Source organism: Falco naumanni, chromosome 18 (assembly GCF_017639655.2).
Source record: "Falco naumanni isolate bFalNau1 chromosome 18, bFalNau1.pat, whole genome shotgun sequence".
NCBI classification, from domain to species: domain Eukaryota; kingdom Metazoa; phylum Chordata; class Aves; order Falconiformes; family Falconidae; genus Falco; species Falco naumanni.
Genome location: NC_054071.1, coordinates 4,359,863 through 4,386,447, shown reverse-complemented (window position 1 = coordinate 4,386,447; position 26,585 = coordinate 4,359,863). Strand labels below are relative to the sequence as shown.

The window sequence follows — 26,585 nt, the reverse complement described above, 5'->3', positions numbered from 1 at the left end:
AGGTGCTCAAGGCCGTTCCACGGCTCGGTGCACGGGGTGCCGTGTCCCACAGACGGAGGAATTCAAATCTTTGTAAGCTGTCCAGATAAAGCATCCAGCTCTTACCTGAGAACCACGCACCGCTGCCGGATTGACAGTGTTTACTACCTCTGACTTAAAGTGTGTGTTTTGTTTGATTTTGTTGGTGGTTTTGTGGGTTTTTTTTTTTGTTTTGTTTTTTTTTGTTTTTAAACAAACAAATCTCATGTGGTTCATGCTACAAATGAGAACCAGGAACTGAAAGTTAGTAATTCTGCCCTTAATGAATCAAAAAGGTTGTCAACACACTACTATACTTGAAGTTTTAATTACATAATCAAAGTAAACAACTAGATCTCATAATAACCATGAGTCCATCGTTATGAAAGAGCGCATGTATACAGGCATATTTTTATACCACATCTATTACATGCACTGAGCTACATCTCCATCACAACATACTAGTTCTTGTGCATGCCACGTATACGCTTAGAACAGCCGGCAGCAGAACTGTAAGCATTAATTGATTTTCTGCATTTTAAATCTCATTGCTGGTATTTGTTTTTTAAGGTCTAATTATCGCCATGAGAAAAGCAATAGCTCCAGTGGAAAAGAAATGCATCAGTGGATGCAAGTTATAAGACAGCATATTTTAATGCGTAATGTGGGGAACATCACATACAGCCTTTCTGTAGCTCTGTGCAGAGACTCCAGCCCTTTACAATACCTGCTGTGTCACATAATGACTAATACATTCTCGATGCCCTGTGGGCTGTGTAAACAGGAGCAGGCAACAAAAATGGGAGTACACCTTGGCACTGGGAAGTATCTGACAGCCCAATCTGGTCAATATTTTCCTGCTGGAGCGGGGAATTTCAGCTGGAAGACCTTTCACTAGAAGACCTATGTTATTCAAAGAACATGGGATGACAACTGCAATGCCTAGACATCACACAGGTTATTTTTTAGTGCAATTAAAAATGTTTAAGCATAGTCTTTTTTATTCTTACATACTCTGAAATAATGAAACAAATCCCACTTCAAGCCTGAACCCAAGGTTGATTGGTTTTGTACAGGTGGCACTCAGCACTGGCTCTGCCACCGCGGTGAACACACCGCTACAAACACCCTCCAGCGTAACCGACCTCCCAGTCTTGCTGTAGTAACGCTCCCTCTGTGTGTTACATTACATACCAGCAGGATAATGTATCTGAACAAGTATGGGAGCTCTAGATAACTGGACCTGCAGCTGGAGAAATTTTCCCAAGCGACTAATCCAAGCTGGATTTCATTAGCCGAAGCCCACCAAACTATGAGCTTCTTCAGATAAAAAAAAAAACCAACCCAACCCTAAACAAAACAGGCAACTATTTTTTTTTTTCTTCCATGCTTATTTCAAACTACCTCCAAGTAGGAAAGTAAACTTTCGTTAACTGCGCAGCATCTCTGTGAATCAAAATTTCTGTATCTCCACCAAAAACCACAAGATGCCATTTTAGACTCATCCAAGTTTGGTATTTTCATCAGCACAGGTCTCCTGTACAAACCCCGGCTGACCGGAGAGCTCCTGGGCAAAAAATCAGCCACCTCCCCTTAGTAACCTGCCCAGAGCCTGGGACACTGGCAAAATGGTATTCAAGCTTTGAGTCCCCCTTCACTGGTGCCATCAGAAATTTCTGGTATTGCAGCATGAATATGGGACATTAAATAACAATAGTTGAGTTGCACAAAGCTCCCTGGTACAAATCCTCCCAGTTTGACATGCTAGGGAATGCTGGAGCAAGAGAATTGTCACGCAAATCCCATCAGCTGTTAAAATCCACCAGCAAGAAAGAAGGTTCTTACCCTGGAAACTTGAGCACAACGACACAGAGTGACCACATCCAGGAAAGAGAAAATTCTGTAACAGAAAGAAAAAATACCTTATTGGTTATCTACATTGAAAACAAAGAGAACATGAAAAACAAAGCGGGGGGGGAAAGGACCGGAGACAGCAAAACTTCTTTGTAATTCAGTTGAAAGCTGAACTGTGAAAAGAAGTGCAGACCTAGCAGTTAACAAATGAAAGCAAAACACACCACGGGGAAATATCCACCTCGCACCTTGCAGTATTTACCGACAGCAAACTGAACGATTACTTATGGAGACAGGCTCTTACAGGTATTGGGTGGCTTTAACAGCCAAACGTTCAGGATACGGCAAAACGAGCAGCCACGTTGGGCTGGTTTGGCTCCCGCTCGACACAGGAGCCTCCCTGCGTGCCCAGCACCTCTGTTCAACAAACCCAACGTCTTTAGCAACAAAAAGCAGGCGGCATAATAATGAATAAATCAAAGCGATGCGCCAGCCCGATTTCGGCGCGTGAATTATTTCTCCTTTTGCACAGAGCTGGGCTAAATATGAAGTGCTGTTCACGCAGGGGTAGGAGGAGTATTTTTCTCCGCAACACGGCGAAGCAAGTTGCACAGCCAGCTGATCGGTTCGGTTGTGTCAGTGCGGTGTCTAGGGGAGAGGCGCTGAGGATTAAGGCGATGCGGTCACTCCTCGTTGGTATGTCGTTCCTCTGCCAGGGCACACCCAAGTGTTGAGGCCAACACCCTGGTGTTGCTGTCCTATTTATTGGGATAAAGGAATTAGACGGCAATACTTTGCAATGCTATACTGGGCTAAGACATCCACGCTTTCATCCACGGCATGTGCACCCTTCTCTGCGAACGCGAGAAGCATCGAGCCGATTTAAAGCTCCCAAATCTGTACCAATACATTATTTTCTGGTTTGTGGTTGTTCAAACAATCGCACGTCATAAAACAGAGAAGGTCAAGCGGACAGTAGAACGACAGTAAGGTCTCATTCTCTTTGACAGCCATTATAAAACCATAGGGTGAAACGTTTTTGCAAAGGTAATACAAGCGTTTGACTACAAGAAAACGCCTGCACAAATGCTTTGGTGTTTTAAACTTGAAGACCACCAAAATGTTTTGGCAAATGTTACCAGACGCAAGTGTTCAAGACATGGGGCAAGCAATTTTGTTCCAATGCCATATCCTGTTCTATAAAATACTCTTGTCAGATTAAGTGTGGTTGTCCAGGAGAAATTCTGAGAACAAAGAAAACTCCACTGATCCAAAACCCTCCAGACCTTCTCAAGAGAACACTGTACACCCAGATCAGCGATCGTTTGGATACCTGCAACACTTGAGTCATCTCCCCACAAGACCATGGGCTTGAGGTGGGGATGGGTGTACACAGGCTTTCCTATATTCTCAGCAGACCTGTCTGCGCTGGGAGAGACTCAGAAACAAGGTGACATCATTGGCAGCTTGGTTTTTTTTGTGTGACTTCTAAACTTAACAAACACCTTCTACCAATGCATTACTGAAGCTCACATATTGTAAACAAGAAAACCGCATGTACTCCTCTCCCCAGAGAAGTACAAAGAATACATTTGAATAAATAGCACGGATACTGATAAAGCTGGGGGAAGAGGTGCTGAGAACAATGAACAAACACCGTGTGCATCACTGATAAACCACACTTTGTCCTAGAGATAAACCATGAGGGGTTATCCAGGCTTTGGCCACTGACACCAAGTTTTGCTGCACGTTGACACGTGCCGCACACCTTCCCAGACACCCATGTATTTGTCTGTCGCTATATATAAAGAGCAGATCCTGGATTTTTCGTATTTTAGGAGAAGGCACAAGCAAGGCTGAGATGATACAGCTGCATGATCAAGCTCTCTTGACCAGCAGGTATATAAAAAGCACTTTAGAAACATCAATGATGGTGGTAAAGGAAGTTACTGATAGAGGATGAATGCAGATTATTTATCAAAACACAGATGCTTACAGGCATCATGTAGCTTAGAAAATGTTCAGTTAAGTCAGGCTATGGCAGAATAAACAGCCACACGTTCTCCTGTGTTTCTACACTGCCCAAAGACACTCACAGATCCAAGGAGCTTCATTCAAGATACTTCTCATCTATTCCTTATGCACCTCATCATGAGACAAAATTGACAGTGACATGCGCTGAGATACATGCAGTTAAAAGGTCTGGAAAGGAGCTAATATGCAACGTAACACTGTTGTGAGAACCCACTTCTGGATTTCAGAAGCGGTTCCATGCTCACTGCTTATAGACAAGTCTTCCCCTTGGATTAAATGGCATTTATTCCTGCATGTTTGTGAGCGCTGAGGATTTTAGCACAACGTCAATGTACAACAATACAAGGAAAGCCTGGGGAAATGATAGAAGCTAGGGAAAATTCTTACTTTCACCCTAGATTCCCATCATAGGAGCAAAATATATAAATAAATAAATAAATCAAACTCCATGGGAACAGTGGCTAGGTCAGTAACTACATAAGCTTTCTATATTTTCATGAAAATTGCTTTCTCCATGGAAATCCCAGGCTATTAATAACCATCTCATCCCTCTATCAGGGCTCTTAGGTCTTGGCCAAATTCTTTTCTACTTCCTGCTCCTCCCTTCCCAGTCTACCCACACAGCAGAAGGGACGTCATCACAGCAGAACACTTGCCCCTCTCACCTCCGAGGTTAACGCTGCTGAGCTTTGCCAGGAGTTCCCTGGCCTAACTCGCAGACTTTGGCTCTGAAGAGCTCAAGAGCATTCTTCAGTGTTTTCTGAACTGCTCTTGCATTTCTTCAAGAATATCAGCCCATGATTCAGCAGAATCGGACTGCAAAAATTCCTCTTTCAGCAGCAGTCACCACTCTGTTGCGCATTTTGGTCATTTCAGAATTGGCTCCATGAACTGGAGAGAACAGCAGGAGCACAGCTGAAGTTTTGCAGGCACAATGACCCGAGTTAAATTTTCTACTGCACCCCTGAGGGCAGGATTTTTCTTCTCTAAGGAGCTGCTAGGGAACATTAAAAAAAAACAAACAAAAAAACAAACAACAAACCCAAGAACCCCAAACCCCCATAAACAAGCTGCCCACGTGGCTAAGCAATGACTGAGCGGTCACCACCTTCCGAACGGGAGCACAGCACTGTCATAACTGCTGGGTCTCTTTTCAGCAAGCTACACAACGGGAGATAAAGCAAAGGTAATCTATACGTTCACCTGAAATCATACACATTCTTGCTAATACCCTACGGCTTGATTAAAACTGGACGCGACAACAGAAAACGTACTGGGCTGACAAGAAGTTTGGATGCAACTCAGTCAGCTCCAGACCATCTTCTCAGGAATAGGGGAACGCTAGAGAGGGGTCATCCTCCTGGAATTGTTCCAAAGCACCGAATCCTGAGAAAATAGCTACTGCTCTGGTCAGATTGAGTTTATCTGGTGAAAGAAAGCAGAGAAGAGTAAGTGGCAGCAGCATGAACAGCACTACTTGAACGGTTTTCCCCATTTTGCCATAGTAGAACAAAAGGCACGTAAGCTGGGATGTTTATTTTCACATCCAACAGACAGGATTTCAGTTTTGCTCACAGCTGACTGCCGTACTCTTACATTGCTCTTTTCACTCTTCAGAGTTGACAGGAAGAAAATAATCCACACCGATAACTTGATCGTCAAACAGTGATCACAGGTGAAGGCAGACCGAGTATTCCAAACGGGAATTAAAACAAGCCTGGTACTGCTGCAGACGAAATTGTTTCACTGCGAAGTAACTCCCCGTGCTCAGGGCTTTGCCTGAACAGTTCAGCACTGGACAATTTAGCTAAAACACGCTGCAGTTTGAGCATTTTTCAGGTTTCAAGCTCTTAATCCACTCAGGGTTTTCTAGGACTCCTCACTTTCCCACTGGCCCTCTAATTAGATTAGGGTCAAGACTCTAATGAAATGCCTGGATGCTGCAAAAGGCTTTGAGGTGAGCTAGCTTAGACCTTCAGCTTTCTAAAATTATCAACACCAATTCATGTCAGTGACCCACCGTTCAAGTGAAGTTTTGCTCCATACTCGTTTTATGCCAACGGGCCAGCCAAGAGGAGAGAAATGTCAACTTTGCTGCCAACTCCCCAGTCCCCCACGTGCTCTTGTCGCTTCCCGGTCCCAGCAGCACTCGAGCTCCCAAGGAATAAATCGCCGTGGGGTTTTGAAGGTCAGATGGCAATGCCGGTGCCAACGACTAGCTGTGCTGAAAACGGGCTAGCAGGCAGCAGCACGGCATAAAAGCTGCTTATGCCAGGAGAGAATTGAAAACTGCTTGACCTGCCCATGAACCACTAAGGAAAAGATGAACTCCCACAGCCTGGTCCCCTTCACCCTGCCAAACGTAAGCTGTTTAGCAGCCCCACATCACGCTGAGAGTAAACCTTCTTCAGGAAACCGGCAGAGACCACCGCTGCCACCGCAAATCCAAGCTTGGGGTTGGGGTTTGGCTTCCAGACAAAAAGCGACTGGCAGGCAGCCCTCAAAGAATGAATGCACCTTTTCAACGGGGCTTCAATTAATGCCAGCCCAGAGAAACAGGGCCATGATGCACCTTCTGGGGAAACGACCACAGCCAGAACCGACACGGACCATGAATTCGCCGTTCGCAGTCACCAAGCCAGACGCTGCCCAAAGAGGAGCCGGCAGCAGCGAACAGAACGCCGCTGTTTTCTGGTTTGGCTTGTTCGCGTGTAAAGGTGTATTTATGTATAAAGGTGTAAAGCTCCTAGAAACTCAGCTGGCAGGAGACAAAGCTGAAGCAGGTTGCAGCAGCATCAGGACAAGGATTTGTGACCCAGCAGCTGATCTCGCCCCATGTGCGGCAGGACAGCTTTGTTCAGAGCCCCGCTCCTGGGGAAGCGTGGGACAAACATCACCATTACCAGTGTTGTGGGGAGGCAGAACATGACATGACGGCTGAATCACAGCCACGTCTAAAGGAGAGATTTCTGAGGACAGCCCTCCAGAGCACTTTCCACCTCCACCCCATTCTCACGGACAAAAGCATTACTGAAGCTGCACATTTCTGTATCTTGGGGTGTGACAAGGGCTGCTGTTCACCCCTTTTATATCCTCCTACTCTTTATTTTGCTCAAGTGCAGCTTTCCACTTTGCAACCACATACGTGAGACATCAATGCCATCTGCAGAATGAACAAACCAGAGAACAAGACATTACACAGTAGCACTGCTTAAACACATAAGTCTTTGTCTTGTAGACAGTGACACTCATTTACGGGAGATTCCTGCAGATAAATGCATCCAAGTTTCTCTTTCAAAGGCTGCACTGTCAATCCACACTAATTAATTTTCACAGTATGCTAACAGTGAATTCCAACTCTCAAAACCATTACTTATGAACTTTAAACATTTATAAACTCAATCTCCTTATTTCTCCGAGGTTCCACACGGTCCTGAACACTTGCTCTGTTCTACAGCAGGTTAGGATGATCAGTGATACCAAGACACAACAGGCAAAACCCTTTTCCACAGGGCAGAAGCACGTGTACTGCTGAGAACTCAGCCACACTGTGGCTTGTACTGACAAAATTTCCCGCTTGATGCATTGATTCCCTCCTGCTTATGACAAAACCTTCTCTGATTTTCTATACTAATGTTCCTCAACATCAGCTACCTCCTACGGACCAAGTTGTGCTTATGGGGCCCACTCAGGATCATTCCACTTTGACTGATCTACCAGAAAGCTCATCCGTGCTCTAATCAAGGTCCTGCTCCTTGGGAGCCCAGCGACCACATGCCTCTTCCCCTGAAGTCCATCAAAAATCTCCGTAAGATCTCAATGCCGAACCATCCTCTCCCTACCAGATCCCCTGCTCTCCCTATGTTACATGAACTCCTTGCCTCATGTGTCAGTACTCTTCACAACCTGTCCCCAGCCTACCTGTCATCTTCCCACAACGGCAAATCCTGGTTTAGTTGCACCTGCAATACCAGGACCTACTTGATCCCATCAGAAAAAGAATCCGCTTGGAAAATCCAGAGAGACATTTTTCTCACTCTTCCAATTCTGTATTTGCTGCAGCACAGCACATCCATCCATACCAGTGGTTCGGGGCAAGTACTGGGTGAAGACAACTGCTGTCACCTGCAAAAAATCTGTACAAACCCATCTGGGCTAGGGTATCCCGTCATGTTTGTTACTCCATCCTGCTCCTCCCACAGGTTGCTGGGCTCTTCCCAGTACGGATGCTGATTTTTACCCAGCAACCTCTGTACAGCACAGGCAATCATTTAACTCTGTACCAGAACCAAAACCCAAACACCCATGTTATTAGCAAGGAGGGTTCTGGAAGCCACACATCTTGCTTTTGGATGAATAATACTGGAATAAAAGGAACCGAGCCAGAATGGAGACACCATTAGAGAGAATAGAGGCAGCAGTGCACCCAAATGATAGTCAGATTTCTTTTTCTATTTCTTTTATTTCACAAGTGAGCTAGAAGCAGTTTCCTGTGTCAGAGCTCCTCTCCCCAGACTTTTTACTGCCATTGAGGGTTGACAGTACTACACACTTTCCTGCAGCGTAAGGATTTTGTTTGTGTTAATAATTCAAGCTGCTGCCTGCAATTCCCTTCACCATTTACAGTCTAGCATCTCAGCTTAAAGCACTGATGAACACGACTTTACCTCGAGACGCCCAACTGTGACGACTGAGGTACAACCACACACACATCATCACGCTAATCCTGCGCTGCAGAAGGCAAACTTCCGAAGGTACATACGTGCATGCACGTGGAAAGGCAGCAGAGGAAGAGGGCAGTTGTCTACAGAGATCCACAAAGTCTGATCTGTTTGATCTTTGCCAACAGGACCACCTTGCCAGGTGCTGAAGATCTGTCTCTTATTGACGAGGAAAAGGACAAAGTCTGCTCGAGCATCATTGGAGTAAGGGAACTAACGTCTTTTGTTTTAAATTGAACACTTTAGAGACAGGCAGAATCCTATTCTACACATTAGCCCATACTTACCATTTATTTTCATTAAGGACTGGTTTAGTCCTATAGTTTCCACCTACAAAACAGGCAACCAGCAAATTCATTTAGTATTTGAAAACCCAGACCCTAGCATTATTTAGCATAACTTGCTGCCGATGCAGACCTTTATCTGCTTGTGTTTGTCTGTGGCTTTATAAGTGACCATCTGATGCAAGCTCCTGATTCATGAGCGTACCAGCAAAATCAGCTCCCGCCTGCAAACAACAATACACAAGTCTCCAACTCACAAACTGGAAGAAGGCTTACCGAAGCAGCAGCTCTTTTGGAAGTTTTTTGTTGATCACAGCTTCATCATTGTTCGAGAACATCTGTAAACAAAAACAATTTGAACAATTCAGCCATATATTTTCATTAAGGAAACAAAACCTACTTCTCTAGGGAAGAAGCTGCTGGTTAACGAGGCCATTTTGAGAGAGACATCTGGACCAATAAATTCTCCAAAGATAAACTTTGTACGCAAGCTTTCGAACTCCTGAATTGAACCACAGTTGGATAGAATATTACATCTGATATAGTTTAAAAAATGGTTCGAGAACGCTCTGTGGATTGACATATTCAATATAAACTGAGATTTTCAATTTAGCTGTTAAAGTAAGTGACGATTAGGGTGTACTTGTCGGTTGCCACTGACTACCAAAGGTATCACCTACAGCATTACTACGAGCTGCCACCTGTGCCACAGCTCCGTGAAGGTACACCACCGCGCACCGCTTGAAAACCGTGAGGTGTAACAACACATCGAACGAGGAGATGGCAAACGGGCTGGAGGGAAGGGCCACGGCAAGAGCCACCAAGCAGCCCCAACAGCCAGCAAACGGAGGTGGAACGTAGCAGGACTGGTTTTCTTCGCAGAAAAGGGCACAGCACCGGTGAGCAGGAGCCCAACGAGAAAGTATTACAGCATTTTGTATTGCTCCTGCAGCGGACTGACTGGGAGCAGTCCTTGGGTGCTCAGGGGCAAACAGTATTTTTTAGTTATTTCTTTAAATCCTGAAGCATGGTTGAAAGGGAGATGTGACCTCTGGTGCTGCATCAGGAGGAAAGATGTTTCTGGGAAAACACCGCTGGGTTCTTCTAAGGCAATGAAGACAGAGCTGTTTCCCATGCAAAGCATTATCACAGCGGCCAACAATTCATAAATCTGAAATGGACCTTCTGGACCAGCTAAACTAACTTCATTGGCTGCAAGAACAAGAGGAACTTCTTTTTTCAAATGAGTCCTAAGAAAAAAGAGACAGCAAAGCCTCATGTGTTTCTTGAGAAGTATCTACATATATTCAAAAGACTCGGTATTGTCTTGCCATGGTGAAAAAACAAACAACCAACCAACCTCCACGCTCTTCTGCCTGTGGGAGGAATGATTAGAGTGATCTGTGAACTAAGACTGCTGAGCAGTGATGCCTGATTCCATTTAGAAACATGCTTTCAACAGTCCCAAACCCAAAGCAGGGAACAATGAGAATGAGCTTGAATTTCATTAACAAAGTTTCTTTTTAACAACTGGAACCACTGAGAACTGATCAACCCCAGCTACCAACTTGGTAAAAACTGCTGCTGAAATCGCAGTCTGGAAAAGCTGATTCTAATCGGTTGATTAAGTGCTCTGAATCGATTTAGTTGTCTGTATGCAAAGCAAAGAAAACCAGCATCAGCTAGGTCACTTAAGTGGCAGAGGATCAGATTAAGAGTTAAAAAAGGAAAGTAAGATCTTACTGGCTTATGAAGCTGTACGCTAGGCCTGGCTGACAGAAAACAGCTTCTCCAAGCAGCAAATAACTCTGTACCTGAGCATCAACCCAACCCCATCACCTGTCAAAGAAACCATCACAGCTCAACGTGAAAAGCCCACATGCTGCTGCTCAGAAGCTTTTTAATACGCTCCAATCAGCGATAACGAATTGACAACAGGCTAACGCCATCGGTACAAGAGAACACCAAAACCGATGCTTTTAGAGTCAAACTTTAAAGCTGTGTTTCTAAATCACAGCTTGCTTTTTAATTATCTCAAGATACTGAGGCATGATGCTGAAGTGGGACACGAACTCTCCAGCATTCTTTCCCAAAATGTCACACAGAAGAGGTGGTGTTTTCCCCCCCACAGCCGCTTTTATCACTTCCCACCAGAAGATATCACAAGTTAGCAAGTCCTAAACGGTCCACTAGACAGGCAACTACTCAGCCCGTTTTGCAGATAATTAAAATGGAAGTTTTGCCATTTCCCCAGCTCACACCAGTTCTGTCAAGTCTGTTCCCTCAGAGACCAGGGCAGAAGAGCATCTCCTCGAGTCACGGACCGCGTCCAGCCTCGGTGATGAACGCTCTCCGACGCCTGGCGGGGTCAGGACATTGCCGAGGCTGCCAAAGGAGCCAACGCGTGTGCGCATGCTGGGACTGGATCATCTAATTAGATGGCTTAGCTGATCAGCTGGGAAATTAAGGAAATTCTGGAGAAAGCTCTAACAAAGGAGAAATGCAGAGGAATTATTCATGGGAAAACCAGACTGATTTTTCTTCCCCCAGTTACAAGAATGATAGTGATCGGGCAGCTCTACCCTCTTTCCCATTATTGTCCTGGCCAGAATTTTACCCCTGAAGCAGCACCCTGCACAAAAAAGTTAAGGGAAACTGAAGGAGCAGATCAGACAACTGCAGGAAACTTCCGAAAAGGAACCAGAGTAGTGAACAGGCGAGGGGCAGGAAGTATTAAAATAGAGATTCCAGAGGCGGCCAGCAAGCCTCTTCTGTCTCATCTGGACTGGCGAAGAGGCTTTGTCTGAATTCAGATTTTACGGTGAGAACGCAGGCAACAGTCCCTGCCCGTCGCTCACCGAGACCGTACGGCAAGGATGCTCGCAAACAGCTTCGCACAAAACACAGGCGACTTCTTGCCTTTGGCCTGTTACATCGCTCGCGGAAAAAGCTTAACCTGGATCCCAGTGCAAATTGAAGCCTTACATTATTTTTCTGTAGAAGCTACGCTTCGCCCAGCGTTATACCAAAGGAACGTTTGGGGTTTTGTCTTACTAAAACAGTACTTACAACGGGACAGGGCCAAGGCAGGATGCGCTCCGCGGGAGAACCTCAGCTCTGGAATTCCCTTTCCGTGGGAATGCCAGGGTACATCACCAGAGCCCTCTCCTCACGCCTGCCTGCCAAACCGCTGCTCAGATGACTGAGGCTGGGTGAAAACAGGCTGGAATCGGGATCGACTGCTAAGTCATGGCAGCAGGTACAGCTCGTTAAATATACCAGCGGGCATTCTGACTGCCTGGCAAGTCTATACAAGACTGAAACTAAGCTGAAAAATGTTAGAGGCTATTCTAGACTTCCAGGCTTTTCAAATTACTTCTAGCGATAAAAACTAAATGACCTAAGCTTGTTTTTCCTAATACCTCTCTTAACATCCTTTCATACCAGGCGTTATTCAGTAGACTAACTTATTCCTGACAGGACACAGAAAAATGAATTTCTTGTATGTAAATTTTATTGGCAGATAAAACATGGAATCTTCCACAAAGCATCAAGTTTGCTGCTGTGTGAAGCCGTGTCCCTTAGGCAGAAGAAATGGAAGGGAATGAAATTCCTCTTACTCTTCCACCCATCAAGACAAAGGCAGACCAGCAGCACGCTACTCTTTTGAAAACTTTTGAAACAGCCTTTTCTAGCTAGAACAGAAGGGATAAATCTAGAACAAACACCATGGAAGCGGATACTAGGTTTCAAAACTTGTATTAAATTAGTACAGATCGCTATAATCTGCTACAAGGCAAAGGAAAACACGTCCTGCCTGAACACCAGAGCTGGGTAAAGTTTAAGACAGCGTGCTGCAGTTCCCAGTTAGGTTACTATAAATCTCTTACTGGTCTTCAGAGCAATATCCACACACAGTGGAAGTGATGGCTTTGCTGCCCTGGGCAGCTGGAGCTATGCAATGCCACAGTGCACACAGGATTTGGTCACTGCTCACTTCAGATGATTTATTTTTCCTGCAAATATTGTCATGCCAAGCTCTTCCACCAAAGCTAGAAAACGGGCAGAACCCACCGTTTTCCAGTGCATATGCCTGCTAGCAGTTTTATACTTCCCACAAAGAGGTTTTACAATCCATGGGATGCTTTGCACGTACACGCTTCAGCAGCGCTGCAGATGGAAACACTTCCCCTGTTCCAACAGGGGCTCAGAGGGAGAACAAACAGGATCCATCTAATTGCAACTCCAGCGCTCGGCACCAGCTTTGCAAGCCCAAGGAAATGACAAAACTGGGGGAACTTAATCCATAAATCAATCCTTTAACTCGCAAACCAATTAAAATGTTAATACACCATTTACATTTACTGTTCAATAAGAGGAGAATTGTAACCGTTTGGCTCCCAGTTTGGAATAGTCTGGTGCATTCAACATTTGACAGGTGCACCCGGAAGGGCCTGTTTTGCCATGTTTTTATTTATTTTTTGTAAGAGGATATGGCCAGAGGTGCTAGCAACAAGGATGATCCAGCCTCCGGTCACCCACAGGAACCCACCAGAACCCCCTTAACTTTCCTGTACCCTCCCACGGTAACTTCCCACATCTTGAATACTGTGTTCAGCTTTGGACCCCTCGCTTCAAGAGGGATGTAGAGATGCTGGAGAGTGTCCAAAGAAGTGCAACGAAGCTGTTGAAGAGTCTGGAGCACCAGTCTGATGAGGAACAGCTGAAGGAACTGGAGGTGTTCAGCCTGGAGAGGAGGGGGCACCTTACTGCTCCCTACAGGGAGCTCTAGGCAGGGGGGCGGGTGGTCTCTTCTCCCAGGTAACAAGCAACAGGACAAGAAGAAACAGCCTCAAGTTACACCATGGGAGGTTTATATTGAATATTAGGGAAAATTTCCACATGAGAAGGGTGCTCAAGCTGTGGCACAGGCTGCCCAGGGAGGTGGTAGAGCCACCATCCCTGGAGGGGTTTAAAAAACGTGTAGACATGGTGCTGAGCAACATGGTTTAGCAGTGGGCTTGGCCGTGCTGCGTTAATGGTTAGACTCTATCCCCAACCTGAATAATTCTATGGAAGCCCAGAGATTACAACCCAGAAGACAAAAACCTGGTACTTCCCAGGATGTATTTATGGCACCGCTGTGCTTCTCTCTAGAGCACCATCACCCAGAAGCGTTCCAATCAAGCCAGTTTATGAAAACAAATGGGCAGAAGCCATCAAAAGATACAGTTCTTGCAGCCTTACACTGAAGTCACTTAACGCAACACGTAATTGCCCATTTGTCGTAATAACTCTGCCCTTGCCTTCCAGAGTATTAAAAGTTTTGCAAACTGGCTCAATTCATCTGGTTGCGCAGTCCCGCAGCAGCCTGTAAGCGCTCGGTGTGGGGCTAATTAAACAGATTTATCAGCTGCGAGGCATTGCTACCAGCGTAGAAGACAGAGTTGCTACTCAGGCACTGGTGGTGTCAGCCATTCATTACAGGGCACAGCATCCAAATTGGGTCATCTGAATGACACCACCACGGGATCCAGGCGACAGCGCTTCGCCGCTGAGCGTGCGACGGGTGACAGCATGTAATTACGAGTGTCCCCGCACAAGGAACACCTACATATGTACCCTGCTCATCATAGATGCAAAGAGGGATGCGAACAACAGTTGAGGCAAGCTTCTGTAAGTGAAGCAACTCGTAGCAGGCATGCATTTGAGTTCAAATATAAAGTAGTGCGTGTCATTATTGCAGCCGCCCATGTAGCCTTTACGCAAGCCTCGCATTGTCGTGGAGCAGGCTTCAAAAGCCATACAAACGCGGGGACACGTGGTTCTCTCCTTCAGGTCTGGTGCTGCTCTATCCATCCTGCCCAGAGCGAATGGATATTGTCAGTGTTCAGCGTGTAAATGAGGTGTCCACGTGCTGGACTGATGCAGCCGCTCACGGAGAGACTGCGCTTCTCCCTACGACGTGACACAAATGTGTGGCAAATGTTAGTGCAGAAGGCACAGCCAACACCTAAGGCTCCTCTCAGGAAATCCAGATTCCAAATTACGTTTTGCTAGATTTTAGAAGTTCCCATCCGAGAACGAGTTGCTGTATTAACATGGAGGTCTCAATATCAGTTTGATGGATATTATTCCACAGCAACAAGTAAAAGCTTCTCCAGCGAGAAGAGCGTTTTTTCAGCAGTTTCTGCAAGATTTAAGTCTTTGCTTCCAGAAGAGTCATGCTCCCCTTACCCCCAGTTCCACGGAAAAGTCTCCAAACACAGAGTGGCACAAATTTGTCCTTCCTGGCTTACAGAGAGCTGGCAAAGCTCCCCCGGAGCGGCTGCGGACCCCCGCTCGGGGCAGGCTCTCGGCTGCAGAGCTCTTCTGCGGTCTGGGCTGGCAGAGGGAAGGGGCAATGCTTTCCTGTAAATGTCACATCTGGCAATAGTTTTGGTTTTATTGTTGGGGAAGGGCCGGAGGGGTGTTCCTATGAGGAACAAAAGTTTTGTTTTTCACTTTTTTTTGTGTGTGGAAAAACACACTTGAGAAGTCTCTACAGGAGTTATTGCAACATTTGCAGTTTACTGGAAATAATTAGGAATATTAATGTACAGAACACACAGCACAGTTAGTTGACATTACCCTAAATGCTCAAAACTACTCTCTGTAAGCAATTCTTACGTTACTGGCTGCATTTTTAAGAGAACAACAGTTTACTCATCTGACATACCAAAAAGATTTTCCACTAGAACAGCAGCAGGGACTTTTTTTTTTTCTCCAATGAAGTGCAGTTTAGACATAAAGACATACCAGACTGCCTTGCCTATATGACAGCAGACGCTGAAACCCACCATCGATTTTCCCAACATTTTGTTCCGCAGAGTTTTGCCCACTAAAAAGATTAGGAGCAGAAAAAAGACAGAGTAGATCTGCAGCACGACATGGGTGGTCTACAATGAAGGTACATCTTTAAGATAGACAAACACTCACGTCCTCCCAGCATCTCCGACGCAGGAACTTCAGAACCTGAAGTGACCAACATCCAGCGCAAAGTTCCAGTGCCACCAAAATCCTACTTTGCCGCCAAACATAAGGGAATTTACTACATAAAGTCTCAAAGTTGGTCATAAGGACACACTCGCTTTCAGTTTGACTATTTGCAGAGCTTGTTTCTGCATAACCCCCCATATATTGTTATGGGCACCGAGGAGGAAAGGAGCAGCATCCCTCTCTGTGTCTACCCGGACACAAACGTGGTCACGCACAGAGGCAGCGGGATTCAAGACCTGTATCGCCCCGCAAAGCACTGAAGAACACGTTCAGCTGGACAAGAAACGCTACCATCAAGGTTAACAGGATCTCAAGTATTTGTCCGTGTTTGTACTCGACACAAGCTAAACACCAGCGAGCCAGCAGTGCAGTACAGCTGCTGCACACATCAGCTAGGGCGGGAGTATTTACTGCACTACTGACAGACACAGCCCGTTTTCAACTGAGACTGCATCTGGCATCAGCAGGGGGAGGGGGATGGCTGGTCTTAAAAAAAAAATATATATATATAAAAAAAAAAATCAAATCACATGAGGCTTAACTTTAGAAGCATCAGTGCCAAAGCCAACAACCTGGCACACGGCGTTAGCCTAGGTGCGGACTTTGAACTCAAACATTTTTCTGCTAAAGTAGAAAACTCAAAGCGCAACGGAGAAAAAGGGATGACGCTTATTTAAGGCTCGATGGAATTAGCAGCTAGCAAAGGCACTCGACTCAGTCGTTACACCCAGACTGACTGTCATCCACCTTAATGTTCACTCCAGTGAAAAAACACAGGGTCTGGCACCCCCAGCCCCTCGAGAACGCAGACCGAAAATGTGAAGCTGCCCAAAAAGCATGAAAAAAACACAGTGCACGCTGCCACGGCCCGGGGACATGGTCAGGCTGATGCAGAGAGAAGGAAAGAAGGAAGATGGACACCCGTTTTCAGTACAACACCCCCCCCCCCCCAACAGCGAGACACCCATACAGGTGGGCAGCAGGAAATGAAAACTATAAACAGTAAGTACAAACATAACCAGTAAAGTCTTTCATGCCTCTGTATTCAGCAAACTTCACGTGAAACAAGTACAGAATTTTAAAGCATACCCTCTTAAGAAGCCACAAATTATTCATAAATATTATAATTTTAAAATACAGCAACTTGTTTCCTTGCATAAAGAAACGGCGTAAGACAAACTTCTTACAGCGGCCTTACAAACACAAAAGAAAAAGGTAACCGTGTGCTGAGGATGAAATTTTAGCCGTTCTTTAGACCCAAAGCCCACTAGATCTTTGGTCCACAAGCAAATGCTGGCCAGACCCTCCACAACTACTTATGACCACAGGAAATTAAGCAATTAAAACCAAGACAGAAAACAGACTGCAATTATTAGAGAGTAAATAATGCAGCCTGGAAACTTGTTTTTAAGCTAGAAAAGGTGGGGAATCAACAGTTGCCATCATAAATTAAGGATTACATATGTAGCTGGCATATTTTGTCAGTTTACATCCCCACCCAATCTGGATGATCCAGGCATTTTGGAGATTAACCTTCAGAGCTCTGGCAGATTTTTTTTGCTGTTGTGAAGTGAAAGAAATTAAGCACCTGTACAAATTTGTTCAAAGAGTTTAAATCTTGACGAGCCAGAGATGCCCTGTGAGGTGTTCTTCAGCTATACAGCTGCTGGCTCACATCCAAAAATCTAGCATTACTGGTAGTATTTATATCACTTTTATCTGCTCCAGTCCATATGGAAGAGATGAACAAGCCCAGTACAAAGTCACTGAAACAAGACAGGACACATGCCAAACCCAGCTCATGGCACACAATGCCAATCTAGTAAAAAAACAACAAAAAAAAAACCCACACCAAAAAAACCCACCACCACAAAAAAACCCAAACCAACAAGCTAGGCATAAAACACAAAAGAAAAACGTGGAATTCATTCCATACTTCCTTTGGAAAAGCTCAGTGAAGCTTGGAAGTGACTTCTTGCAAGCACTGTCAATATATACTAGCCCCTCACTTCATTTTGGTCAAAAAATACTACCAATGAATAGGGCTCAAATAACCAAACATCACCGACATGCACCGAGCACCAGTTCAGAAGTGCTCCTTCCCCAGTACAAGGCTTAAGGGAAGTGGGAGTTTCAGCAGGCTGAACTGCCTTACTGGAGGCAAAGAAAAAAAAGACACTGCAGAGATAGATCACACAGAAGTGACAGTAAAATACAAGGACACGACACAAAGCATAAAGTTGTTTACATCCACAAGCAGTCCGGACTGGCTGAATTTTCCTTCTAGCCTTTTGTTACACAGGGACTTTTTGTTTTTTGTTTTTTTTTAAAAAAAAACCAAACAAAAACAACCAACAAAAAAAAACCCAAACAAAACAAACATCCAGTTTAATCTGTTAAAATCTCCAAGGAAAATGGCTGGCTGTCGAATAAAGCCGCTGCTGTGACAAACTCCATCCTTAGCGGCTGTGATGCTCCGGCATCCTCCCGCGGCGTTTGTGTCGGGAGAAGCGGGGAGCGCGGAGCAGCCGGCTGCCTCCTGCCACGCACCGTGCCACGGGCACCCTCGCCAGCCTGGCTCAGCACCAGGGCTCTGCTCAACCACAATCGTGACTAAGCAGTACAAAACCGAGACAAAACAGACCCTGGCTGAAAAGGTTTACTATAGGCTCAATATGCCTAAAAATAGCTCAATAGGCAATTTACTCATACACCGTCACATCGCTTCTTCCTCATCTGTCGTTGCTTTGGAAAAGCTTAAATTTCTGCTGGCGATAAGTAGCCAGGGTACGGATGAGCTACGCTTCTGTGTACCCTGACTCCATTCTGCATTCAACAGCAAGGTTAAATAAATAGCTGCTTTGTTTTTGTTTTGTTTTTTTTTTGATTCAGCAATACCAAAAGCATGAGGCTGAACAAAAAAATTAGTCAAGCCCTACAGAAATCAAGCCCGTGATAAAGAATTGCCTGCTGCGCGCATCTCTGACGTCACCGTAACGCAGAAACTGCCACAGAGGAGAAATTCATCAGGTGATTTACGTGCAAATAGAGAAGGTTATGTTGTTGCATTCAAAAAATAAACCTTCAAAGTCAGATGTGCAAGGTGAGGTACCAGAAGACTACTTCTGATTTAAGAAATACCATTTCAACTGGAGGCGCTGCATGTGCTATATGCTGTATTTTTTCCAAACCTAGAAACCGCTGTCAGATACCAAAGCACGTTCCTAAGCTTTTTGTTCACCTGTTTTGTTCTCCTATCCCAGTTTTGGCTGCGAGAGTTTCCCACAAACAAAGCATCCCCCAACTACAACTAAAAGCTCACCGAGTTTTTAAATTGCAATTGAAAAAGGCACCACCAGCATTTTAGTTACCCGACTTCTCCCGGCTGACGTAGGCTGCAGGAGATACACATCTGAGAGTCCTGGTAGGGACGCAGGGCAGAATCTGAAGCAGCCTTGTGACAGCTTGGGGAAGCAGAAGCTTGCAGTTAATCGGCTTTGTCTTTACCAGAAGTTGTATCTGGTGCTGAATGAAAAACACCCTCTGAAAACATTCAGCGATGGCTCGCGTGTCCAAGAACTGCAGAGGTCAAAGTTAGTTGGCACGATGCGGTAAAGAGACGCAGCAAGAAGCAAAACTACCACATACGCTGCCATCAAAGCTGCTTTTGGGCAGCTACTTTTTTTTTTTTAGCTCCATTAAAAACCTCAGCATCCTGCGAGTGGTCATCTTGGTGTTTTATGACCTATTACAGACATTTGATTTAAAATGATGCTGCTTTCTCACAAACACCCTTCGAAGTTTGAAATACACACTGTTGCCCATAAAAACAACATCCAACACCAACGAAGGAGAGTAAAAATAATACAAAGACTTCCTGACTTCACAGGGACACAGCCTATGGCCACGGACTGTGCTACAAAACACCCACTATCTATTTATTTTTTGCTTTCTAGAAGCTCATTTTAGCAGGGTAGTGGTTTACTACAAATGCCCTTTGAGTGAATTAAAAAAGAAAAAAAAACAATCAAAAAAAGAACCAAAACCCAAAACCAGACACATGTGTCAATATTTTCAAGCTAGAATTGAGATTCATCTAGCCCTCCGAGTACGTATCAAGGCTCATCACAATTCAAATAAGCTTCTTTGCCAAACAAATTTCTTACAGTTCTGTCCCTCTCCAAAATCTACAGTTCTCCTTTACCGGTAATAAGGGGTTTTTTCACTATTGGGTTTATATTCAGCTATTATCTAAGAGATGATGATGGTAATATTGGTGTATATACTTGGAAATAAAGTCAAACTACTTTAGTTCTGTCTCAAAAACACCCCCTACCCGAGGTGAGGTGTGAAGGGCATGGGGTGAGTTTGCCACACGTAAAAGGATGGTCGATCTGAAAGCAAAACTGACGGGTCAGCCAGGCACGTCCAACCACCCGCCACGCACAGACTCGGGTCCCTCCACAGAGCTGTGCGGTTACACGTTTCATCCCGTATCAATAAGACTAAACCACTCATCGGGTTGCCTTTCATAATGGGATGAGTCAAAGGAAATAACGCAGCGAGGTGATCCAACAGTGAAAACAGTAATTACCTGATCTGTCCCAGGCCCCAATTAATAATGGGATCTAAAATAAGATGAGACATACCCGGGCACACAACAAGCTCCCTAACTCCCTTTCCTGTTACGCAAGCCACGATGCATGACGGACGCAGCCCGAGCAGTCAGGCTCCTCTCCCCGGGAACACACGCGCTCCCCCTGAGCGGCTGCTCCAAGGGAAATCACCTTGGGGAACCCCCGTTTCGGCCGGAGGCAGCACTCACCTCGATAAACGCGAGAAAAGCCGCAGGCAGGCAAGCCAGACCTCGGGCACAACGCGCCGCTCTTCACGTGGCTCGGGCCAAATCAGTGACGGGTCCTTAGCGGGTGCTGCCCCGGCGATTTGTACTGCACAACTGTCAGCAACGAACAGGGGGAGGAAATACAGGGTTTCGGCATTTTTACTTATAATTCTTGTTGAAATTACTGTTGGCCATGGCCAACATTTCCACTCTTGCCCAACTTGCAAGCACAGCTCCTTACAGGGGAAGAAGGAAGAAGAGACTCCCATTTGGCGGCGTGGGGGGGAGGAAGAAAAAAAAAATAAATTTTGCAACACAAGCTTGGTCTCTCAGGTGACATGGGCTAAGGTCAAAGCACACACACATATTCCAACGCTTGTAAAGCTGCTGCTCTACCTAATTACGGCAGGGATGTGCTGGTGGCTGCCTAGTACAAAGACTACAAGGTGAAAGAGCTAGGAGACTGAAACTGAAACTTCCCCCAAGTGTCAAATTAAGAAAAAAAAAAAAAAAAAGAGAAATGAAAGCAATCAGAATTTGTTTCCAAAATACCTTTTATCAGTCAGTTCCCCATCCTATGCCTTCTTTGGCTTTTGGCAACTTGCCTAGAGCGCCTGTATGGCAAAATACAGCGTGTACACCACAAAGGAGAAATCCACAGCAGCAAGGATTTCTCCCCGTGGCCCCCTCCTCCAACAAAAAGCAGTTTTCTTCTTTAATCCTTCCCAGTCTCCCTGTAGCCTGGGTCAAGTATCTCTGACTCAACCGATTTGCCTTTTGCTTCCAGATCTCGCAGAATTCCTCTTCCCTCTGCTACAGCATGGAAAGCCACAGGACCAGCACGGTGGGGGTGTGAAAGACAAGTTACAGTTTACATCTCTTACTATCTTAACGTTTAAACAAGCACTTTGTACACAATAAAGTAACATTTTATTATTCATCTGTCAAAAAAAGAGAAGTGCTGGCTGAAAAATTATTACACCTAAGAGCAGCATGAGATAACACCGAAGTGAAAAAAAAAAAAAAAAAAGGTATGGAAAAGCTGTCAGCTCTCAAACCCCTCCCAAAGCTGCATTTTTTTTTAAGTAGTGAGAAACACTGTCAGAATTTAAGAGCCACATTATTAGATACCTGCCAAAATAGAACTGTCTCAATTCGACTGCGCTACCTCATGTCTTTACGGTGCCATGTCAGCAACAGTTTCTCTTGCCATATAAAAGCCACAGAACGTCACTTTTTGCAAGTTTCTGCTAGAAAACAGCAAGGAGATGCCATGGTGGGGTGCAAAGAATTATTGATACTCCCTGCCCGCTTTGTTTGGGTCCGCCTGTTTACACAGCCTCCATCCCTCGAAATAATAAAGCCCTAACCAGAAGGATAGAAAGGAGCACAGGAGCAGCCCAGCAAAGGGAACAAAGACAATCCCAACAGCATCAGCTCTGAACTGTAAAGCCAAGCAACCCTGAAATACAGGAACAGCGTTTAAGACTCAGGAACCCAGCAGATTCAAAAATGGGATTAGGGTAATTAAGATTATTCAATTCAGCTTTCTGAACAGAGGCAGGATTAATTATTAGAAGGCAACCCTATTTTGAAGCATTTTAAGTTTCTCATTTTGCTTTCAGCTCACCTCATTTCATAGCAGCTCTAAATTCAAGACCCAGGAACTAAAGAGGCCACTAGCACGGTTCAGACGAGTCAGGATTCCCTCACGTTGGGGATCCCAAATCTAGATGAGAAATGCTGTGAATTGCACTGATGGATGCGTTTGTCCGACTGACAGCGCTCCCAAGGCTCGTAGAGACGCTTGTTCCTCAGATACTTCCCTGGAGTTCACACTTCATTGTTTGTTTGTTTTGGTTTTTTTAATAGGACAAAACTGCCCATAAAGAAACGCTTTACAGCCAGAATCAACTCCCGCTAATTGGAAGTTGTGAAGACTCCCTGAGGAAGCTGGAAAGGATGATGTGCCTTTTTTTTTTTTTTTTTTTTTAAGTGGTGGTGGTTTTGTTTAAGGATGTAGAGGAGACTACATGAATTGCTCACAGTCCAGGGGAAAAAAAGGCAACTATAATCATTTAAGCCTGACAACATGGCTCAATGGAACACAAAACACTGCAGAGGAAGAGAACCCTTCAAAGCCCGGAGTCTGTTGGTGCTGAAGATGCCCACAACGTGACTGGTGTAACACCAAAGCAGCCACTGGTTCATAGAAAACGCTGCTGCTGATCGCAGGGCGGTGGTTTTGTGCTGGCTTACCTCCCTCAGCTCTCTGCATGCATCTAGGTAAGCGCTACCCACCTCAGAGCGGTGCCACTGACCACATCCACTCTGCTCTGGAAGCCAGAAAGCTCAGAGGAGCACTCTGCCCTAGATGATGAGGTTTATTTTGATGATGAGTTACTGACAGCAGCGAGCTGGGGAAAGCAAGCCTAAGACACTTGGTCTCCAGATGACATCCCGGGCCAGAAAAAGCGTGGATGAAACAGATGAAAGAAGCGATGAGAACTAGGGCCTTTGGAAAGCAAACAAGCCCTCAAAGAGTAGAGTACCAGTCGCACAAAAGCATCAGATGTCGTCACATCCCCTCCAATTTGCTATCATTTCATTGTAGTTCACCAGACATCCCGTACCGGGTACGACAGGAGGCAGAGAAATGCCAAATATAAGCCAGGATTGTGATCTGTCAGGGCATGTTCCATATTAAACCGACACCACAAAAAATTAGGAGTCAATCTGGGTAGTGTTTTCCCTTTTTGTTTGCTTTGCTACAGTAAGTGGTTATTTTCTCTGTGGTGGCCACACCTCCTATAAAGGGACTTATTTAGAATATGCTCATTTGGCTGGGCATGCCAGAGTTCATTCTTTCATTTAAAAGAAAGAGAGTTCCATTCTTCCTGGAACGGACAGCTGGCCACACATACGTACCAGAAACCCATATGCAAGTCAAATTTAAGCAGCTTAGCCCATATTCCATTACCATATTTTATTATTACAGTAAGAAGAAATGACTATTAAATCCAACCTAGATTGGATTTTAAAATTACCCAACAAGAATGGTTCACGAATCTGTTTACACGGCTTAACAAAAGGCAATAAACCAAAATCTGAAAACCCAAACGAAACTCCCCCTCAATAATTCACTTGTTAAAGCCTCAAACCGACAAAATACATATTAGTCACAACTCTGCATCAAGCTATTTTTACCCCAAGATAAGACTCCAGACTCAAAGGCCCTACTTACCACTCCTCAGCCAGGGGAACTACCACGGCAGTCAACTCTTGTCTCTAATCCAGAGGTAACGCAGAGGGCTATGTAGGAGGAGTACTAATCACCAAGCATTCAACCCCGTGCTGTCTTCGTTGATCTTACAATATTCAACAACTTTGAATAGCAGCTTCCAGTCTCAACACATTTTTGCATAATTGTCCTTATGTCACATTAAATATGAACTATTACACTAAAAGGCACGCTCTCCTCAGCGCATAGAACTTTTACTTTTAAAGCAGAAACATTAGAAACTGTTTTCTAGAAAGGACAGCTGCATTTCTACCCATACTTCCCCTCTGAAAAAATAAATCTATTTATAAGTGTGAATTCACTGACATGTTAAGAAGCTTTTTCAGACCAAAACACCCTCACTAGAAAACCAAGTATTTAAAGCAGAAGAGTTCTAAACTCATCCCTTCCAGGATATATAGGTGAGTGGGTCAAAGATAATCAATGCTAGGGCTAATAAAACCACGCCCTTGATTTATTAACCAAAACATATCCAAACCCCAGGATAATGTTTAAAGGCACTTCTGGTAGCTCAAAGTAAGCCTTTCTATAATACGCTGACTCTTCCTGTACAAAAATAGAGTAAAAAAAAATAGTAATTTTAGACCTCAACTACTCCGAGTATTTTACTTATTTTCAACTGGGCCATTTTTTACTATAGGAAGTAATTTACAATTCCAGCAAAAAAAGCCCCACCCAAACAAAGCTCTTCCTCACTTTTCTTCCCCGATGAACTAGGTGAATCTTATTTTGGTACAACCCCGATGAAAAGCTTTCCCAATACTGAAGTGAACTCCAGTATTTCAAGACAAAGGCTAAGCAAGCAAAAAGGGCCACTGCTGTATGAGAAGACGTTTCCCCATGGAAGACTGCTACCAGCGTGTTTTTATTCTTTACTCTGCCCTGTAACCAGCCACTCTGCAGTAATAAAAAAAAAAAAAAAAAAAAAAAAAAAAAAAGGAAAAAGATGTGTCCAGCCAGGAACAGACTAGAACGGTAAAAACAATAACCCCGGATAAAACACGTTACGCATGCAGCCTTCTCTTTCTGAGTTTCCAGGTTTAGCTCAATGTTTTTACCGTTTGGATGCTACAGAAACAGGACTATTCCAACACTATTTAACGTGAAACCATTCTAAACAGACATGCTCCTACTTATTTACAGCGGCCGACACGGATTTGAGAGAGGAAGAAAACAGTATCATGTGCAATATTACAAAACCATTATTTGCTGCACCTTCCTGGACTCCAGGGCCAGTTTCCTGACGAATTCAACGCTGATCTCTGTGGAGCTACACTTCAGTTTACCATTAACCAAGTCTTTTGCCTTGCTAGCCTTCCTCTTCTACAAGGAGGGGACACAACCACATCTTTACCCTTCCAGGCTCTTTTCCTCCCGTGTCGTCCTCGTACAGAACACGAGCCGGGCGGTCGAGGGAGGGAAGGGGCAGGTATTTTCATCCTCCACAACTGCCTCTCACAGAGATGAAAAGTAAACCCGGCTGCTGCCGCTCTGCCCGCCGATGCCCCCCTCCTCCCCCACCCGGGGAAGACAGCTGTTCCAACAATGCAGAGCTGGAAGCAGCCCTGGCTCGCCCGGCTGCTTTGTGCCATATTCTTTGAATAGATCTTATTGTTTACCACCATCCCCCCCCCCCCCTCCTTCCGTCCTCTCCATCCCCCCACCTCCCCGTAATCAAATTTTTTCCCGGCTACGGGCCAAAAAAAGACAGGACGAGGGCACCACCACCATCCCCCCCCCCGAGCCCACCCCCCCCGGAGGCTGCCCTGGGCTCCAGCCCCTTCCCACACTCTCTGCTCCAGCCACTTCCCCGCAGCAACACGTTGCCAGCAGCGCCGCGCCCCCCCCCCCCAGGAGTTTGCATCGGAAGGGGGGGGGACCCCCCAACCAGGGCGAGGGGAGGTTCTCACACACACAGCCCCCCCCGCGTCGCAGTGACAGGCCCAAGCCCCCGCCTCTACGCACCCACAGCCCCCCCCTCGCACCCAGCCTGGGGTAAAGCCCCCCTCGGCCTCATTCATACAGCCCCCCCCCCGAGTTTGCTACAGGGCCGCGATGACCGGCTATGGGGGGGTTGGGGGCGGAGGGGGGTGTCGCCCCACACCCCAACGCCGTGAGGGGACACACGGCGCGGCCTGGCCCCCTCCCACCCCGCCTCTCCTCAGCCGGGCCGGGCGGCCTCGCCCCCGGGGCCTCACCTCAAAGCGGCTCTTAGTGACCCCGTTCATCTCCCTCCGCATGGCGGGGAGGGGGAGGAGGCTGGGGGGAGGGAGGAAGGCCGGCGGGGGGAGGAGGGCAGCGGGTGCCGAGGCTCAGCGGCCTCCGCCCGCCGCCGCCGCGTCTCCTCCGGCCTTAACTTCAACCCAAAACAAAAACACGGCACCTGCCAACAACAAGCGCGCTCATTGGCCAGCGCCGGGCACGGCGCGCGGCGGCGGCGGGGAGGGAGTTGGGGGGAGCCGCCCCCGTCCTCCTGCCCCCCCCTCCCGGTG

The 26,585-nt window shown here is 45.9% G+C and overlaps 1 protein-coding gene across 5 annotated transcripts in view; it reads right to left on the bottom strand.

Annotated features, from left to right (window-relative positions):
- FBXL20 (F-box and leucine rich repeat protein 20) overlaps positions 1-26,457 on the bottom strand; it is a 44,255-nt gene extending 17,798 nt beyond the window's left edge. For 2 of the 5 annotated variants that reach the window (XM_040617274.1, XM_040617278.1), the window contains exons 1-3: positions 26,292-26,457; positions 9,188-9,249; positions 1,864-1,918 (exon numbers count right to left, since the gene is read on the bottom strand). In XM_040617274.1, coding sequence (XP_040473208.1) covers positions 1,864-1,918; positions 9,188-9,249; positions 26,292-26,333 — 159 coding nt within the window. In that variant the 5' untranslated portion in view covers positions 26,334-26,457. Of the gene's footprint in view, positions 1-1,863; positions 1,919-9,187; positions 9,250-19,320; positions 19,557-20,774; positions 20,882-25,308; positions 25,415-26,291 lie in introns of those variants that run through there. The other 3 variants (XM_040617277.1, XM_040617276.1, XM_040617275.1) reach the window with 3 other exon arrangements.
- Positions 26,458-26,585: the final 128 nt, after the last annotated feature.